This window comes from Passer montanus, unplaced genomic scaffold (genome assembly GCF_014805655.1).
Source record: "Passer montanus isolate IOZ18808 unplaced genomic scaffold, ASM1480565v1 scaffold83, whole genome shotgun sequence".
NCBI lineage: Eukaryota > Metazoa > Chordata > Aves > Passeriformes > Passeridae > Passer > Passer montanus.
Window position 1 is genome coordinate 789,515 of NW_024373590.1, and position 20,537 is coordinate 810,051.

The 20,537-nt window shown below is 37.3% G+C and overlaps 1 protein-coding gene across 1 annotated transcript in view; it reads left to right on the top strand.

Annotated features, from left to right (window-relative positions):
• The window catches only part of SNX24 (sorting nexin 24), an 87,910-nt gene that overhangs the window by 44,509 nt on the left and 22,864 nt on the right, over positions 1-20,537 (top strand). Inside the window, exons 2-3 of the mRNA XM_039733106.1 lie at positions 783-866; positions 7,585-7,689. Coding sequence (XP_039589040.1) covers positions 783-866; positions 7,585-7,689 — 189 coding nt within the window. The remainder of the gene's footprint in view (positions 1-782; positions 867-7,584; positions 7,690-20,537) is intronic.

Consider the following 20,537-nt stretch of genomic DNA (forward strand, 5'->3'; position numbering starts at 1 on the left):
ATTTTCTTGAGTACCTCAAAATATTTCTCGTCACTTGCCCTCAAAACTGACCTGCTGACCTGAGAATCAAGAAAATGTCATGTTAGTGACTACTAATTAGTGGATCCAGAGAGTTGCTTCTCCTGGCCTTTCAACCTTCCAGAGGCAGCAACAAAAGCTGTCACATGTATCATGCAAAGAAAACAAGCATTTGCCATGTGTGCATTTTGTTTTGTTTTTTCATAGAGTGTGCACAGCACAAGTTCAATTGAGAATAGAGATGAATTTGTAGGTTAGGAGGAAATTAGCCTAGAATATAGTGTTTGTATTTATTTCTCTATTTCCATGCATAACATAATGCATATATTGTCCAGCTGTTACTGAACATGTGTGAATATAAGTACTTTGCATTGTAAGAAAGGGAAAAGAATTATACTGTTTTTCTTTTCTCCCTGTTCGGTATTTTCCTCTGTCCCTACCATTTTTTTATTTCTATTAGTTCAAAGTATATTGAAAGTATATATCTTTCTGAAAGGAGATATTTTAATGCTTAGTTTTTTATGTAAAGCATATAGTCCATGCTTAAGCTGGCTTTTTATGTGTCTGTTGAAAGAACAGGTTAACAGAAGATTCAGCCATATGTGGCATTAATCAGTGTTGTACTTCTGCAACTCATTAGGCACATTAGGGTTTTTGGGACTGCTTAGAAGAATGACTGTGGTAAAATGTGCAGTCACAGCCATGTCACTGAACTGTTTTGTGCAAGTAACATTACCCTCTTTTTTATTATTTATAATTTTCAGGTCTTTAAAATAGAAGTGCTGGTGAGTGGAAGGAAACATTTTGTGGAGAAGAGGTATAGTGAATTCCATGCACTTCATAAAAAGGTACTGATCTTTTTCTTTATAATATATTGCTTTGTTTTGCCTCAGTGATGTTTTCCTCTCTCTTGTAATTGTTACTGTACATGGTTTATCTTAAATGCATCCTGTGATTCATGTCTCTCGAAATTAATTACTAACTAACTAAATTTCTTCTTTGTTTTGTAGAAGGGAGTAATTATTTCTCACATGTTACTAAGTCTCCTTTTCTTTTTGATTGTTGTTTACATGCTTTATGGCTAAAATGCTGTCTGTAGTATGTTTTTGTCTTCTTGTAAAGTCACAAAATAAGTTCCATACCAACCACAAAAAGTGATTTTATTCCCACTTAGGCAAATAATTTGTTAGTTCTCTACGTTTTATTGCTAACCTGCCATATGTAAAGATGAGGAAACAACTTTTATAAATGAGAAAACCAGATACAAAAATGACTCTGTAAAGCATCTCAATTAATGGAATATAAAATATATGTTAAGCTTGTCTACTGAATCATCTTAGTAACATATAGAAGGGAGCTCAGTACTTTCAAGGCTGTTTATCCAATAATACTTCTTTGAATTGCTTTGACCATTATTAAAGGATGAATTTTTCTCTCCAAGCTGAAGTGAAAGGCTGCTGTGCAGTTGTGCTGCTGAAAGGCTAGCTTTAGTTTTTTTCTCTACTTTATGAAGGCCAGGTATTGTGAAGGAGAATTCTGGAGGAGCGTTGCAGCCCATTACCAGCAGTGGGAATGTACTGAAGAGCTTCAGTCCTAGGATCTAGGTTAACTAAACGTCTCATCGTTGGTAGGTTGAGTGGCAGTGGAGTGTGGGCACAGTCAGCTACTTTGACTGATGCTGCTTGCCTTCATTGTGGAAGAGCTTCCCCTGCAAACATCAGAGACATCAGCGTGTGTATTTACAGCTCCTTCAGTGCAACATCAGAGGAGTTTATTTCCACCAGTATGTTTTCTGGTGGTCCTGAATTAGGTCAGAAAAGAAGCATTAACCTGAGGATGGTTTTGCCAGACTTGTAAGGTGTATAGGTTTAAGCAAACTTGTCTGAGCAAAAAGCAACTATTGACCCATCAAAATCTAAAAACAAGACCCATTTGCTTTACTGCACCATAATTAAGATGTGCTAGTGCTTCTTGCCTATTTCCTCCTTGCCTCAGTAGTGGTATCATTTGCCATTTATTAATACTCATTTTCTTGTTTGTTGTTTTACTACAGATATGTCTCAGATAATGTCATCCTTGTGTTCATATTAAATATGAAATCAAATAAACAACAGTGTCAAAAACAGTAAAATAACTCACTCAGCCACCACTAGGCCTTGTGATATATGAGTGCTTTGTTTTACAGATGAAAATAATTCTGCAGTTGAAGGTAAAGCAGATGAATAGAGTTTATACAGTGAAATAGTCTAGGAAACATTAAGAGGGAAAAATCAAGATTTATATCCTTAAAATGTGCCCTATCCAAGCAGGCAGTCTCCTATTGTTAGAGTAGTATAGTATTGTATAATGCAATGTAGTACAGAATTAAAATTAGAAATATAATTGAATATTTTCAGTTGGAAAAGATGTACTACCATCATATAGTCAAACTGCCTAAGCAATGCAGGGATGACCAGAAATTACAGCTTTATATTAAAGGCATTGTTCAAATGTCACTGACAGGCTTGGGACATCCACCACCTCTTGAGAAAGCCTGTTTCAGTGTTTGATCACCTTCTTGGTAAAGAAATGTTTCCTGATGTTCACTCTGAACCTCACCTGGCACAGCTATGAGCCATTCCCGCATGTCCTGTTACTGGATCCCAGGGAGAAATGCTCAGTACTTCCCACTCCACTTCCCCTCCTCAGGAAGTAACGACATCACCCCTCATCATACTTTTCTCCAAACTAAGCAAACTCAGTGTCCTCAGCCACTTGGCATCTATCTGCTGAGCACATACAGGTGGGTCCTTTGCAAGCAGAGGAGAAGAAAAGCCAACACCAAGGCTGGATCTGGAAGAGGGAGAAGAATGCCTGTGGTTGTCAGCAGAAGCCTTTCCCAGGCTGCTCACCATTTGGGCACAGGAACAGGCCTTTGTACTTCCCGTTCTTGGGCTCCTGCTGTGGCAGAGTATGACTCTGGCATGATGTAGAGAGTAGCACCAAATTGTGACTCCAGGCAAGAGGAGAGATTTGGGCACCACCATAGGAAGACTGCACCAGGCAGTGCAGACTGGTGGGAGAGCAGAGCCCAGGGACATGGAGCAGAAGGTAGAGAGAAGGGGAAACAGGAAACAGGCCTGGGGTGATGAGCAGTGAGTCATGGGCTTGCTCTGGAGAATCCCATCTGAGGGTTCCTGTCCCAGGATCAGATGGGGAATGCTTGCATGTAGAGGAACAATGATACAGTACCTGACACAAGTAGAAGGAACCATCAGGATTAATACTCCATCCTACCTAGCAAAAAAGCAAAAAAGAGTGAGGACAGAATCTTTACAGTTAATAACACTGAGACTTTTCCTATAGATTTATGCATTTATTTTATTTTAAGAGTTGGGGCTGGGAGCTTTTGAGGGCTGGCACACGCCACAGCTGATGCCCAGTCCTGCTTTAGCCATGTTCCAAGGCACCTTCCAACATCACTGATGTGGTGCTGGGCTCTTGTTTACTGGAGAGGCCTTGGGCGTCCCTTTTCCTTCTCTTCAGGAGTTGCTGAGACCCTTTAGGGTAGCATTTACTGTGCCTTCTGGAAGTGGCAGCCCTGGGCACAGCCTTCCCTGACTCAGCCTGGGGCTCTTCTTGCTCTGTAGAATGGCAGTGGTAGCTGGAGGCTGGCTGCCAGGATTTCCACCAGCAGCAGTGGAGGAGCTGGTCTTTCTGCTGCTGTATTGCACAGCGAACACACACACACTGCTGTATGAATGTCACTATGCAGTTTTGGAGGGACACCCTCAGCATCCAGCCCAGCAGCTCTGCATTCATCCTCTGTTTGGTTGTGATGGAGTCTTCCACCATGGCTCATCCAACACTGTTGCCAAGTATCTCCATCCCCTGATGGATCCATGGTTGCAGTGTCTGGAGGAGCACAGCATGGTCCTGAAAGCAGTTCAGTGAGCCCACAGAGGCTGGATGCCACCCACAGGACACTTGAGCACTCCTTCTTGAAGCCCACCTTTGTGGTGCTCCAGGATGATGGAGGTCCTGAGCAGCTGGATGTCCCAGAGCCACTCCCACCTGGTGGATGACTCATGTCATAGGGGGTGTGGTGACATGCTCCAAGCAGTCATCGTCCAGCTGAAATGATTGCAAGACTGACAGTATCCTCCTCTTGCAGAGAGGGTACTTGGGCTTGTCCTCAGCCCATCGCAGGATGGACAGGTAGCAGAACTGGTGGAGGGTCCACATCACATAACTGGCATACTCCCAGCTGTCCAGAGAGATGGGACAGCAGGTCTAACTTCACTGTAGTTTCTGGAGCTGCACAATTACTCCATGTAAAAGTCATGGATAAGTCTGCAGTCTCACTCTAACTTCACTGTAGTTTCTGGAGCTGCACAATTACTCCATGTAAAAGTCATGGATAAGTCTGCAGTCTCACTCTCAGTACAAGTGTCTTCTTGTACACCATTTTCATTGCAATAACTTCTTTTGCAGAGATTATAACACCAGAAAAACCATAAATGATGCCCCGTTTCTCTCTCTGCAAAAATAGCAGCAAAATAAACAAATCTGAAAAACAGATATTCTAACCAGGCACTTTGCACCACACTTCAATTTGTTGTGTGTTCTCATTCACTTGCTCTTTATATTACTCTGCAAATGAGTTGAGGCTTTTCCTTGTTTGTTCCCTGCACAGATGCAAAACACGTAGCATATTTTGGCAACAATATACATTTTTAATAAGTCTTATTTTTTGAAGTAGTAAAATTTTGGTTAATGTTGTTGAACAGCTCATGCTCTGAACCTTAGTGCTTTCAGTGTTACAGAAATCCTAGAGAAAGTATTTGCATCAGTTTGCTATCAGCATGCCAATATGGTATTTAGCTTCCTCTCTTCCCCTTTAATTTAAAATGTTTGTTTCATTCTAAATTCCTGTGAGTACATGGCAATTGGAAAGGTCTCTTTGGACTTGCTGCATATTCAAGGTGCCCTTAGAGTTGGACAGGAGAAACAAAAGTTCTGTAGAGAACACCTATGGTAGAAAATGGACCTAGAGGCTGATGAGATTGTGCCTTTTGCTGGGAAACAGCATGCCTCACTGGCATTGTGGGAAGGGAGGAGGACTGTTGCTTATAGAAGACATTATTAATTCATCAGAATGCCAATCAATGTTTTGATTAATTATATTTTTTAAACAAAGCTGTTTCCAAGAACATGTCTGGATTTCTGTCTTGGGTTCAATCTTTCATAGATTCCAGTTGTGTAAAAGAGTAAAGCCCCACTTCCTGTGTAATCTGGCTATAGTGGAAAAGGTTTAAAATATTTTCAAGACTTCCATGTTACACCAGGAGTACAATTTATTCTTTTCACAGAAACAACCCACAGATGTTGGCTTCTATGAAACAGTTTGCATAGATTGTTATACTTTGCCCTGATTATGAACAGCAAACCTTGCCTGTCAGGCTGTGCACCATTCCCATTACAGTATTATATATATCTGAACAAAAGTTTTATTATTCTCATGTGGAAAGCTTTTTTAGCAAGAATTAAATTATTTCTAGGTGTATAACATAGTTTAAAATACAACCATTTGTTCATATTTATTCCCAAATATCTTTTTATACTTCTTTCCCTATATCTTAATAAATTTTGGTAGTTCTTTTTAAATACAATAATGCTAGAAGGTCACAGTGTTAAAACTACTGCAGTGAAATTTGAAAAAATCTGAAGTGTAAAACATCTTGTTTTGCAAGTTGTCTGTAATTTTAGAATAACAAGTGTATACATAATATTGTGTTTTCACAATTGGACAAAAAACTCTTTACTTGATAATGTTCACCATCTTTAAGTCTTTCAGGAAGTAGAGACTGCAGTATGTCAATAGGCCTTAGGGCAGTGTTACAGACAGGAAGTTACTATGGACAATAATAGTCCTCAGATAAATATGTTTTGTTATGTGTTGGGACGAGTCTGAAGCAATACAGCTAATGCATACAGAGTTTTGCTTAACATTCCTTGGCATTGTTATTTATAGCATAGCATATATGCCTGGATTATTGTAAGCATAAGAAAATGGGCTTTTAATATATCTTCTGTATGTCTATATAATGTTGGCTTTATAATTAACAACTGGTATCTATGCCAGCACATTAAATACTTGAGGTTTGGATGTTTTGTATGTAACAGGGCCACAGAGCACCAGGGGATTGTTAATCATCAGCTGAGTTACCAGCCACAGAGTATTTATCTTGTAAGCAGCTAGGTCTTGGTGGACGCTTGCATAGTTTCAGATTTCATCTGGAGCATTCTGCTCATTTGTGGCTCACTTGCAGGTACTGTCACAGTTTGCAACAGCAGTGACCGTACTTTCTTCAACATTCCCAATCAATTTAGAGGGAAAAACAGAGGGTGGTATTCTGTTTTTAAGATCAGTTAGTAAATGTAGGTGGGTTTGGACTTTTACTTTCGAGTTTGTTTTTTTTTTTTTTCACTTTACGTTTACTTGTCATTTAGCACTGTTAAGAAATAAGGAAGTTGCAAAATGTTTCCAGAGCAATTGAAGTTTCCCGGCTGCAGCTTCGAGACTTGTGATTGCAAGGACATTGATACGTTGCCACTGCTTTTTCCTATAGTGACATCCCAGCCAGCTCAAAGATGAAATGTAAATTCTGAGTCTCCCATGGGTATGCATGTCAAAGTCAATTTTGAGTTTCTTTCCCTGCGTTCTTTGCTTCAGATTTACTCAGAGGCAATATCCAACAGAAAATGCCACCTTCTATTAAAATGCAGTGGAGTCTATTTCAGTTATTGTTTTTCCTCTGTAGTTTTGAGGAAAACATTAATATTTTTTGATTTTAAAAAATGTGTTGCTCCATCAAGAGGATTTTTTAGTGTTGTCAGGTTGCATGGTTTTGTCTATCTATATACAATCATATGTATGCATATATAAATATATATATGTATGTGTGTGTATATAGATCTATATAGATACACATTATATATAGATCTATGTAGATACATGTATAAGGTTTCCTGTGGGAATCTTTAGAGGAATAGTTATGGAGCTGTCTTTGAAATATAATCAGTGACAATCTTGCTATTTCTTTGTGTAAGATATTAAACACAGACTGTCAGTCTGTTGGTACACTTTGAGAGCGTCAATATTTCACTGTCTTGATTGCCAGCTCTCTAGAGAAATGGTTAGCACTCCTCCCTGTACTTTTCACACCTGTTCATAATTGCCTAAATCTGGAGTTAAAAGCCACCATTGTGTATTCACTGCACTTAGCAAGGTAATTTCTGATTATGTGTGGTAATGTTGTGAGGTATTGTCCCAGTTAGACTAGTGGGAAAATCCAATTTCAAATATCCTCACGTAGTGGTTGCCATTTTATTTTCAGGCTATTAGTCACAAAAAAATTTTAGTAGAGTTGCTCTTTACTGTCCAGGGCAACTGGAAGTGAAGATTTTTAACTGGATTCTGTCGGTATGACAGCTGCTATATTTCAGGGAGATTATTGTAATTAACTTAATTTCCATGCTGTTGTCCTTAATGTATAGGTTTTTATTTTATTTTTTTTCTTGCAGCTCAAGAAGTTCATAAGAACACCGGAAATCCCTTCAAAGCACGTGAGAAACTGGGTCCCCAAGGTGCTGGAGCAGCGACGACAAGGCTTGGAGCTGTACTTGCAGGTGTGTCTCCTTGCAGCCTGCTGAAAGTAAAAGCAGCATTCTATTAGAAAGTATGAAGTGTGGTGTTTTACTGATAGGCAATTTTAGAAGTGATCTTTATATTTACCAGCAGCAGTGATTTCTGTTCACTGAGCAGAACTACCAGCTAGAAATCCAGACTGTTTTGCATTTCTTTTCCTGATTTTCCCAAAGGCTGCTCATTGACTTTGGTGAACCTCCATTTTCTTCTGCCTAAAATGGGGAAGATAATGTTATTCTTTCTAAAGTTGTTTGAACTATACTGATCAAAAGTGTTGCAGAAGCACTATAAGGAGGCTTTATTTAGCTCACCTCTATGTAGACAGACTAGGGAAGCATCAGCTCATCAAATTCATATCACTCTGCTATACATGCCTGTATATTAATTCTTCCTCTAGCTGAAATAGGCACCTGTCATCTCATATTAATCTCAGTTGGTTTGGACCTTTGCCTTAAGTCTTAGGTTTTACCTAGATGGGTCATGATTTTGATAATGACAGTAAAAGGAGTCTTCAGGAATGATGCAGTTGTATAGACATCTAAATATATCAGGAATAAATCCCATTCATTTTTAATAAATGGAATTTCTGTTGTCATCATGATTACTTAAAAAAATGTCCTCTGGTGTATGTTCACAGCTGTTTCTCTGGTGGCAAAGACAGATTAAGCTGTTCCTCTAAATATGTTCCCAGTTCATTGCACTTTCAGCTACACTAATGCAAGTGCTGTTTTGCTGAAGGGGTTCATAGAAATAATGTGTTAAAACATAATTGTTTTGGGAGGAAGACAAGAATAACAGTCTTCTATTTTTACTCACATCAGCCACTTGCAGTGAATTTTTGGTTTTTCTGATTTCCATACAAATTTCTTTTGGACATAATCACTACAGAAGGCACATGTACCAGTTAGTCTGAAGCAGCTGATTTAGTTAAAAAGGTAGAGAGGTAATCTGGTTATCACTTTTAATTGCTGATAAACTGTAAAAGAACATCTCCCCCTACTGGAAGAGTTAGTCAGTTCTTGTTCTTTTGCAGTCTTGCACGTTTAATTAACTCTTCCTCTATTCTGTTGCTGTTGGATGTCATAGGAACATGCAATGGGTTAGGTTGGAAAGGACTGCTGGGCATCATCTGTTTAAAACATGAAAAGCCTCTAAGTTATATCCATACTAATGTGCATACTAATTTAAACAAGTTAATACTTTTTTCAAATTAATTAATTTCTGTTTCCACTAGTAGAAAGCAGAATTAATCATCAGTGAAAATTTAACTTTTAAGATAACTAGAGCCTGGTTCTAGACAATGAAAATTTCGTAGTAAGGCATTTCAGTTATGAGAGATTTTTTAATAGTGCCAAGCATTTGCCAAAGCACAGTGTAGAAATATACTACTGTTTCAGAAGACGTGATCAGTTTTTTATTTAACACCATGTAAAATATTGCAAACATGTTTTCAGATGGTACTACTGACAGTTTATCTGTAGGAGTTGTTTGGCTACTGCTGTGACTAGTCAGGGGTGGTGCTTGTGGCCAGACATTTGTGTAGCAGATAAAATTCTGTGGAGACATTCCAGTCATTAATTGTTTTGTATAAAACCAGCCAGAACCATATACAAATACTGAGCTATTACACAGATGTAATGTTCTGTGATTTTGTTTTAGCATGCCATGCAGATGGCCATTGAATACAGAGGTGTACCTGATAAGGTCTAACCATATTGAGTTCTTAAGATAATTTTACCTAAGTAGTTTTTAACTGTAATTAAATGCAGATAAAAATATTGACATGAAATGAGGGTAGTAGAATCAGTCTCTACTAAGTAGTAAAGAAAGCATGACATTCCTCTAAGACAGAAGGTGCTGCAGTTGCCAGGACCTTGTTGCTTTTTGTGACCTTTTCATGATGAAACCGCCCTTTCAGCACAGATGTTTCTAGGAGTGGATGGACAGGAGCTCATAAACAATTCATTATATCTTTCTGAAGAGCAACAAAATTACAAATAAATGCAGTATTATTAAATTGTGGGCTACAAAGAGTATTTATTTATTATTTTTTAATGTATCAGTGGCCACTGGCAGCTAATTATCATAAGACTGCTTATTTTACTTCTGTTTTTGAAAGGTTGGGTCAGAAATTTTCTTGTTATAGTAGACCAGTTTTAATGGAATTTTGAAAGAATGATTTATCTTACACTGTTTTTAAGACTTTCATATTTTACAAGTTTGACTGGAATGTGCTACTTCTGTTTTTTATACTGTGAAACAATTGACTAGAACTAATATGCTTAGTAATTCAACTGCATGTATAATAATATTTACAGAGTCCTTGTGAATACTGAGAACAATCAACTAACTGACAAGAGGAAAGAAGGATTATGTTTAATTTATTAATGAGGAAACAGCTGCAAAGATTAGCAAATGACAGATTGTGGCCCCAAACATTCAAGCAAATGAGTATGAATAAATAAGCTATTGCTACTCTGCTTATCATGGTAAATGTCCCTGTGCATAAGCTACAGCACAAAGCACTTAAGGCTGAGCTGATTTAGTCTTTGCTAAATAAGAAAATCACAGAATCACAGAATAAACTGAATTGGAAGGGACCCACAAGGATCATCAGGTCCAACTCCTGGCGCTGCACAGCAGAGCCCCAAGAGTCACCCCATGTGCCCAAGAGCATGGTCCAAACACTTCTTGAGCTGGTGCTGTGACCAATGCCCTGAGGAGCCTGTCAGTGCCCAGCCATCCTCTGGGTGGAGAACATCTCCTGATATCCAGCCTAAACCTCCCTTGACACAACTTCAGGCCATTCCCTTGGGTCCTGTCACTGTCACCACAGAAAAAAGATCAGTGCCTGGATCTCCTCTTCCCCTCCTGAGGATGTTGAAAATGAGGCCTCCCCTTGGTCTCCTTTAAATATCAAAACACCTGTTACTGCCAGTAGAAGAGCACTTAACCAGCTTTTACTACCTTATGGTGGCCATCCACTAGTTAACATTATAGTTAGTTACTTGTATATCTGAGCTTGTAGCTTGCAGTGTAGCAGAGAGGAGGATCCAGGTGGTTTTGGTTTTAAGTTTGTGAAATAAATCACTGGGTTACCCTATTGCTCACAAAAATCTCTCTTGATAGTAGTTTTAGTCTGCAGTTAGATTTGGACTTAATATTAATTTATGGTGAGAAATATCTTCTCTTGATGAGCTTCATGAGGAGCTTTGTGTTGAAGAAAGGTAGAAGATGAGGATTTTAAGCAGCTGGTAGTATAGGGCGCCTATAATTTGAGAAGGGCTGCCAAAAGGATCTGCCCTGAGAGCCTGTGACTCCACATAGTAATGAATGTAGATAAATGTATTTGCTTTGAAGTACCAGAGGGTGAAGGTAAATGCGGAAGATGATGAAGCAGGCTGGTAACCAGCATTGCAGCTTCTGGTTGGTGTTTGTTTGGTTTGGGTTTTTGTCATCCATTGTCCAGTCTTGGACTGACTGTTATCACAAAGCAATACAGAAATATAATTTGGTTTGTATGTGTATTTAAATAAGATATGAGTCACTTGAAGACTCCCTCTTCCACAGTTTTTACTGTGTGAGTTCAGTAAGTCATTTTGTAGATGGACCAAGTGAACAGGTAGTTGGGGTCTCATTTTGAACGTTGAGGGGTGACACTGAAGGACCTTATCTGACTGGCTATCAGAGCAGTTGCAGCTGCTTTCATTCAGATCAGTATTTGTTCCAAACACATTTGATATTATGTACTATTGGAGGAGCAGTTTTTACACAGCTTATTTCCTGTGAATTGGTAATGGGGAAGAATTTGATCTAGCCACCTGCTCATTTGGAGTTAGGTCATATCCTTGTCCCAGTAAGCTGACACTGGATGTTATTGCCATCCAGTCTGTCTTCCCCAGGGACTTGCCCTTTGACAGGTCTGCCTTTTAAAGTTCAATGGAATAGATATTTTCAACCCCCTTGGGCTAAAGAAATCTCATCATTTGCTGATATCATCAGTCCAACAAGATAACAAGCATCGTTAACAGAATTCACTTTGAAGTGGCACCCACACCTCAGCATGAGACTAGCTGCTGCTAGTCTTCACTGAAATAATTTACTTATAGGGAGAGATTTTGAAGGAGGCCCATATTTTTTATTAGTTTCAGGATACTAACTCATTTCATGTGGTCTGGGTGACCTGAAGAAATTCTTCTTGTGACTAGCAAGGCTCTAATATAAAACAGAGAGTTGTAGACCTTCTGAAGTGTTCTGTATCTCTGTAGGGTCTCTATGTACATACATCTCTAACCAGAGTTAATGTGCAGAGCTAATATTTCTCTCTTGGCTGAGGTCAAGAAAACATACTTGCCTTTTATTTATTCTTGAACTTTTTACAAAGAGAACAGTCCTGATTCCTGGAGATAAGATTGGTTAAAGTGCTCCTTGGCTGTGAGACATGAAGACTTGATGAACCTCAACATTCCAGTAGTTTCAGGAATCCAAATCTTAAAAATGAATTATGCATTTATGAAACTGGACTAGAGACTTGTTTTCCATTTAAGGAAATAATCTGGAGATCTGAGAAGCACTTTGACCTATATTTCAATATTCTTCAGAATGCAATTCTCTTTAAAAATATTTTAACTACCAATCCTTCCTGAAAAACATAAGTAAAACCATATCTGTTATGGTTTTTCTCTTAAGAAATTAAAATCCAATTCTGTACTCCTTAGCTGTCTTACTTTCCAGCAGGGTGCAGTTAGGAAAACAGTGGATGTAATAATGTAATGAATAATGTGCAGTTGCTTTATGAGTAAGCTCATCAGAAACATAAAGAAGAAAAGCACACAATATTATATTGTCTTTTTTTACTCTTTTTGCAACTGCAAAAAATGAGGACGAATTAGCTATTTCTGTAGTTAGTTAGCCTGCAGGGTACAAACTGTCAATATAGAAAATTTGGCTCAAGGTGTCTTTTCTTCATGGGCCACTATGATTTTCTTTAATTACTTCAATAAGCATTGATACAAAATTCCTTGTGGTAAAGTTTAAATAAGTAAATAACCTTTCCTGAATGGATAGTGGGTATGAACAAAATTTTGTACTATTTTCTTTTCTCAGGGATTTTAATCAAATTGTGAAGAAGAAAGTTTTCCATGACCTCGTGAGGAGTTTCATTAGTTCTTCACTGCTTAACTGATTCAATTTCTGTTGACCTCTTGCTATTCTATCAAGAAGGAATAGGAATTCAGCCATTTATGAGCTTGTCTATTGTCAAGAAGACTGGACAGATCTCTGCTCTAAAATGAGGCATCTAGGCTCCTGATTCCAGTGTGCATGTATTCCACATAGTGTGTTTGCTAGAGCTTTGTCTTTCAGTAGCCAAAGTAGCCTGTTCTGTAACTGCAGCTGAAATCCTGCTTCAGAACTCTGGAGTAGGAGTAGGATCAGAAAAGAAAATAAATTTACTTGGGGAAAAGAGATGCTTGGTGATGTCCATGGTTTTTCATTGTTTTCTCTTCTCTCTGAAGTAGAGGTAAAAATGGTCCCATAGTAGTACATAAAAGTTATCTGAGCTCTCTTAAGCAGAACAAAAATGAGGACTTCGTATAAAGAGAAGAAGACCTTGATTGTGGCTTAGGCTGATGTGTACCTCTAGGATCAGGTGTAATCTGTAAGTGCTTTCTAAGTGGGACAGTTTTTGATGTTACATATGTAATATCTGTAGAGAAGACTGATGCCATTGGAGATGTTTAGAATTATTGAGATCTCTGTGTGTGTTAGTGCGCTTTTATGGGACATTTCATTGCCTTTGCGCAATAAAAATGAATCAAGTTGCTTACTATTTAATTATGGAAATGCAGTGGCAAAATGATCTTAGAAATATTCAATGATCATTCAACTATTTAAATTTTATTTCTGTGCAGTTCACATTCATCACATTTATCTATTCTGTCCATGTTCATTCATCACACTTATCCATTCATTACAATTTTTCTTCCTTTATATTTTCAAAAATCCATCCTGTATCAAGCATTTAATTGTTCCCACATACCTGTGTACCTTCACCAAAGGGTGTTGTGAACACAAAATTTCGAGTTAGTTCAATTGGAAGGCTGGAAAGGTATATGAAAGGATAGCCTATATCAAGCATAGAAGGTCCTCTAGTTGGAGATAACTTTTGAAGCTGATTTTGTTTTGAAGGAAAATGTCTTATATGGTAGTTGTGCACATTTATACTCTTCCTTGGTATCCATTTATAGCCATTTTGGGATATAGGATACAGTACAGGTAAATGGATCTTTGGTCTGAAGCAATGACTTTTCTTATATAATCCTTACAGCAGTCAAAAAAAAAGACATGCTTCTGTTTCAGCTTGTTGTTACATTTGTTTAAACATTAACGTGTTTTCAAGAATGAACCCTGTAAATATCATGACCACTATCTAAAAAGAAAAAGGAGTTAATTATGTGGTTGAGAAGACATATTTGAATAATTGAGATGTACCTGTAGAGATAGATAGATAGATAGATAGATAGATAGATAATGAAGAGGCATGGAGGTGATATGACTGTGCAAAGCCACTTGTAAAAGCTTTTTCAGGCCAAATGCTTTACACATGGGAGGTAATTGGTTATATACTTAAAAGCTGAATTCAGAGGTTGAAATTTTAAGCTATAAAAGTTTTGTGCAAAATGTGGGCTTGTTTTTTCTTCTCCACCTTATTCTGTGTGTGCCTAACCTGTGGGGTTTTTTCCTTACTAGGCTTCTGCTTAACCATTCCCCGTGTCTGAGAGCAGGAGTGGATAGAAATTTCTTTGACTTCTTGTATCTTTCATTAGGCACAACAAAGGTTTCTGCAGAGGCAATCCTTCCCTTTGTCCTGGGTACACATTCACTATTGAGATCTATTTCTAACTAATTTAAGATCAAATTGGCTTATTTGCAGAAAAAAAAATTCCCATCAAGTCCAGAACAGATGCTTATCTTCCTGATTGCTGTTTCTGGATACCAGTTTTAGTTTAAATGCAGGAGAATATGCTGAGAAGAAAGAGTCTAGCATTATAAAGTTGCAAAAAAAAAGTTGGATGCAGTGAAATAAGATTTAAGTAATGTTTTGCTGAAAAGTCTGTTGAATCACCCACATCTATTAATCACATTGAAAATTCTCTCCATTATCCAAAATTATTCAGTGTCTTCCATCTCTAACTCCATTTAGTGTGCAGTAATCAAGGCTGAACAGCTCCTGTAAGGAGTTCGAAAAGCAATGGTATGATAAGTATAAAAAGACAAAATGTTCTTTGTCCTCATTAAAGATTGTGAGCAGAGTGTTAAATAATATTAATGGCTGGGATTGTCAGTACTTAACAGTACTTTCCTAGTACAAGTGATTTTATTGATCGATACAGTCTCAATGTAACAGGGCAGATTATTCTACTGATTTTATCGAAACCTTAACTAAGTTTGTTAGTGTACCACATATCCTTAAATAGATCTAGATGATGATGTAGATTAAGAAAAGCAGACCACCATCCATCTTTTTTTGATCGGTTAATAACTTAAATCCATCATTGCTGTGACCGGCTTTTTTAAGATTCTGTTGTGCATACGTGTTTCTAAGATACATAGCTGGGTTTCATGGCTGTGGATTTTAAAGGAGTGTGCCTGACACATGCAGGATTGCATATTTTTTAAGAGGAAGCAGAAGGCCAAAGAAAACAGGGAAGCAAAATAATTCTGTAGATAATTTAAAGGAGACCATTTATTAAGTGTCTGTCTGCAGAGATTTATGAAGAATTATTTAAAGCATTTTTCAAGCATGCTCAGAAAATTACCTGGTTTGTGTTTTAGGAGTTAAATTTGTGCTTTTCAACTTGTGCTATGTTTTGATTTATGATTAATATTTTTTTCCTTCATCTTTAATAATCTGTTTGGTTTTGCTATGTAGAATTGTGTTGCATGAACTCTCTTATTTTACTCTTGTATGTTAGAGGTGATCAAAATAAATTTTACTCAGTTAAGCACAGAATTTACATTAGTAGTTGTGACAGGTTTAGAAACCATGTCTAAGTGCTTGTTCTCTTTTCATTATACTGTGTATCATAATGATATCGTATTACATTATTTTGCCCAAGTTAAGATGAACATCAAAGTGTTCATCAGTGCATTTCCATACAGTGAGAAATGGTCTCTGTCATGACTATACATGCTCAGAATAAGTGAAAAATATTTAAGAAGAGAGAGAAAGAAATTAAGTTCTCTGTCTAAGTCACAATCTATGAAAGCGGAACTAGGAGTATTAAAACTCAAAGGCTGGCATAGTCTGCTGATTACTGTTCTAACAGCCCTGATTCCTTCTAAATGCATACAAAGTATGAGATAATTCATTTAGCTGTGGTGAAAGAAAATGTGGTTACCTTCCTTATCCTGAATGCAGCTCCTTCCTTGTTCTGAATGCAGCTCCACATTTGATGTGTAGGCATCAAATTTTCTTTTTCCTTAATAGATATTTAATAGATTTCCTTGAGGTCTTTAGCAAAGGCGGAGGCAAGTCAAAAAATGTTTGTCCATTATAATAAAGAAGGAAGGAGGGGGCAGTAATTCCTGCAGTCTTATTATCACCACTTGAAGTTTGCTAGAAAGACTCAGGTTTCCCTCATCTTTTTAATCAATCTATAGCATTTTAAAAACATTTTCAGTTCCTTTTCTGTGCTGTTTTACATAAGGTAATTCTTATATTCAGTTATATAAATGACTATTGCTTTTTTAAATCAGACTTTCAAAGCAAGTTAAATATTAAGGGCTTTTTCTTCAAAATTAGTCCATAAAGTTAATGAATTGTTAATAAAGGGATAAACTTATTTTCTACTGAACAGTATTTTATTATTGCTTGTGTAGTGTAACACACTATGTTTTGCTAACATTGTTCAGTAGTATACAGCACTAAATTAGAATGTAGTTTAACCTAGATTGCCTTGACTTTATACAATCTGGTAGCATTCTTCTGCATACACTCTTTGTGTGAGTGAAGATCCACTATTAATATTCTTTATACATTTTTTAATTGCACATGAGGGCAAGGGAAAAATGTTCATGAAGAAGGTAATAATTCTTTTTTTACATCAGGATTCCAATCTGCACAAAAGTCACAGCCTGTGTTTGGAAGCCAGAGGAAGAAAACAAAATGTGGAATAACTGAACCATTTGTTCTTTGGATAAAGAACTCCTTCTGGGAGAAAAAGTAGGATCATGCTGCATGTGTAAGCAATGTTAAATAAATCCTTATGCATAAGGAAGCTGAACTAAAGCTTGAACTAGTATGCCATAATAACTTTATTGTCCAATATTGTTTGTATCATTTAACATAGACCATTCTGAAAAAAAAAAAAAGAAACCAAAAAAACAAGCAAACAAAACCCAACAAGCTGTGGAACAAATCACAGGGGGTTACCAGAAAGATACTGAAATAAATAAGCAGTAATTCTTGAACTTCTGGTTTAGATGTTGAAAGCAAGGAGCATAGGAACAGAAGAATTCTTTGCAAGAAGGACCGCTAAGCAAAACATGAGAGCTGGTCTATCAGTAGCTATGAGAGGTGAGCAGAGGAAGAGGCAAATAGTCTTCCTGAGACAGGTTGTGGCAAGGTAGTCAGTGAGCCTTCTCCTTTGGTTATGTAGTAAATTGAATGCTCCTGCATTAGGTATAATTCCCGTGTGTCTCTGTGTGATGCCTTTCTTGGCATTTATGCAGTCTTAGGTGACTCCTTTCTGAAAGATGTTGAAGGATTTCAGGGTGAAGTAAGGGGAGAAGGTCCTGTGGTCATGGGTAGCTTAGAAGAATAACAAATGCTTGTTATCTTCTCCGACATTGTCTGTGTCTACCCACATCACTATTGATTGTCTTTTTTTTTCCTCCTGCTTATGGTCTCTGTTGTCCAAATATAATATAGATTTAGTTACATGTAAAAAAGCTCATTTTACTAAACCCATTCATTGCAGAATTTTTTGACTGAGATAGTCTTGGATTTCTGTGAAGGTACATTTGCAAACAAACACACGTTATTGAATCATGCCTAAATTTATAACTGATGTGGATTTTTCCTGTAGACTTTGAAAATATGGACATTCAAATTGGAAGTTTCCAGGGTTACTCATGATAAACACTATGAGTTATATATAAGAAAATTTTCAAGTATTGATGTAAAAATAGAGGCTTGTGGTGCAGTTTCTTCTTTTTAATTTCTTATAATTATAATTGTCTTTATCTAATATACTTTTTCCTCTGTAGATGGAAAAAGTTTGCAGAAACAAAGCATGAAGCAGAAGTAGAACCTTTAATTTCATTAGGCATGTCGTAACTGGCAAAGATTAATGTATATATCTCTTGCTAATTCTTTTCAATTACTCAGTTCATATAAATTCCCAAACCTTGTTAATTATGCTGAAGTCAGGTGGTAATTTTTAACAGTGTTTCCACAGCAAGGGAATTTTCCTGGTCTAACCTTGCCCTCCTGTAGAAACTCTCAGCAGATTAGGCATTCTGACTCTAGTCCATTCGTTTTCAGCACAAGCCTAATTGCTGCCGACTGCCTGCCACAGGTACCCTGGTTATTGTTTAAGGGATGCAGGTTCTTCTGAGAACAAATAAGGAAAGATTAATTGTTTGTTTTGTTTCATCCCAAGAGAAATGCGGGAGCTTAATCAAGAAAAATAATTTCTTCTGTTGATTTGGCTTATTTGTGGAAAGGGATAATTGTATAGAGGCAGGCATAGAGCTATGCATTTTGAAAGAAATTTTGCCATTTACGTACTTGGGAAGCAAAGATACAGCAAAATGAATGTAACACAGCATTGGAATTGATGGGGATGGTTCACATTTCTCATAGTAAGTAATTTGGCTGCTGAGCTTTTATTTTAACCAATATTGCTAGGTGGTGTTGTCATTTGTTTTGTCTACTTCTTTGGATATCTAATCAAGTAGGGGGAAAAACGCTTTTCCAAATTGTCCTTAATTGCCAGAGCACGAAGTGAGCTAAGCACTCAGGTATTTCCAATTAAAGAACTTGTTTCCAGCAAGCACCATTAAATCTATCTTTCCCAATCTGATAAATAAGCTATCAAAGAGTGGAACAGATTAATTGAGAGCAATTAGTTCAAAGCTCAGTATAACAGTTAGACTGAACCAACATTATCAATGAATGCAAATTTTACGTAAAGCAGTAAGAAGCACTGATGCAACAAAACAGAATTGAGAGTAGCCACTAAGCACAAAGGAAAATTTTATATGTGATACAGAAATAAAAGACCTGGGAGAATCACAAATCATGCGATTCAGAACCATCACAAGATTTATTCTAATTGCATCTAATGCATAAGAAAGCCCTGCATATACTTCAACACTTGTGTTTTGTAGACACAGTAATCTCCAAGTGTGCTTTGCTTATGTTAATAATCAGTAACCCCTGTATTTGGTAGAGACTTAGCCTACGCACTATATTTTGATTCCCTTTTAGTACAGGTTTGTGTTCCTATATATCTCGAACTTTTGGATGGGTGTTCCTTTCTTCCAGCTGCCTGTGCATGCCAAATTGCATTGGTCCACATGGTGTAAACATCATTCTGCATATGGGTCCTCTGGCTATTTCTCTTAATGACAAAACAGAAAAAGCACCTGGTAATGGTGTCAGCATCATCATGTGTAGAAAGTCTCTCTGTCACCTTAGATATTGAAATAAACTTACAGGCTCCGAGCACAGATAGGTTGAAAAATGTTTTAGGAGTTTGCTTGTTGATAATTGTTTTGTATACTCTGCTTTGGAGTAATGTACTCCATCAAGAAGGCAGCACATAAAATAGACTAATTTCTTCAGTTTTTATAGAACTGTCTTAGCTAGGTAAGTTGTATTGCTGCTCTGTGTGTTGTCATCATTCCCGTAAATTGACAGCACAAATATACCAGCTGGCGCAACTTTTAAAACTGCTCTCTTAGAGCATCAGTTTGTGTGGTGCATCTCTGGCCTTTACAGCAGCAATGTGGCTGTAGTCTACTTTTGCAGAATTACAGTTTTAAAATGGTTGGATGAAAATCTTATTTCTTATGCTGTTGCAACCCACTGGGTACATCTATTCTAGGAAAATGAAAAGGTCAATGATAACTTTCCCAATAAAACCTTCTGAGAAAATGTCATTCCAGTTATATGTATGCTTTAACAGACATAGGACTTTGAATACAGGTAATTTACAGTATTTTTCTTGGTATCGTGCTGGCAAGTCACACCTGAATAAGATCACAGTTGTATTCTGTGTAACCATGGTCTTCTGAGCAGCTTCCCCTTAATGCTGGCTTCTGAAAAACACTCAGATTATCTCCCAAAAATCATGAGGAAATTAGACAGCTGAAAGCTCTCTTAGTTTCTTCAGATGTTGAGGCATCCAGATCTTCAAGTGCACTTTCACTGTGGGATCCAGCTCTCACACATAGTTCAGTGGGAACTGATGTAACACTGATAAAGAAAAGCATTCACAAAGCCACCGCAGAGTATGGAGGAACAAAGACCATGCACAGAATTCAGTCTACAGTCTTGCAACCAGCAGCATTTAAGCAGCCATCTCCACATTATCCCATCAGACATTTCTCTGTGTTTTTGGGCTCAGTCAAGGTCAAGCAGTGATATGTGCTAATAGTTTTGAACAGCAGCAGTTGTATAATTTCACAGTTATGAAGCAATTTGTGTTTCTGTAATGATGTTGTATTTAAATGCCATGCAGTAGTGCTTACCTGCTTTACAGGGGTAATTTTTTTAATAATTAATTAATAAATTTAATTATGTGACCTGAATTAGTTA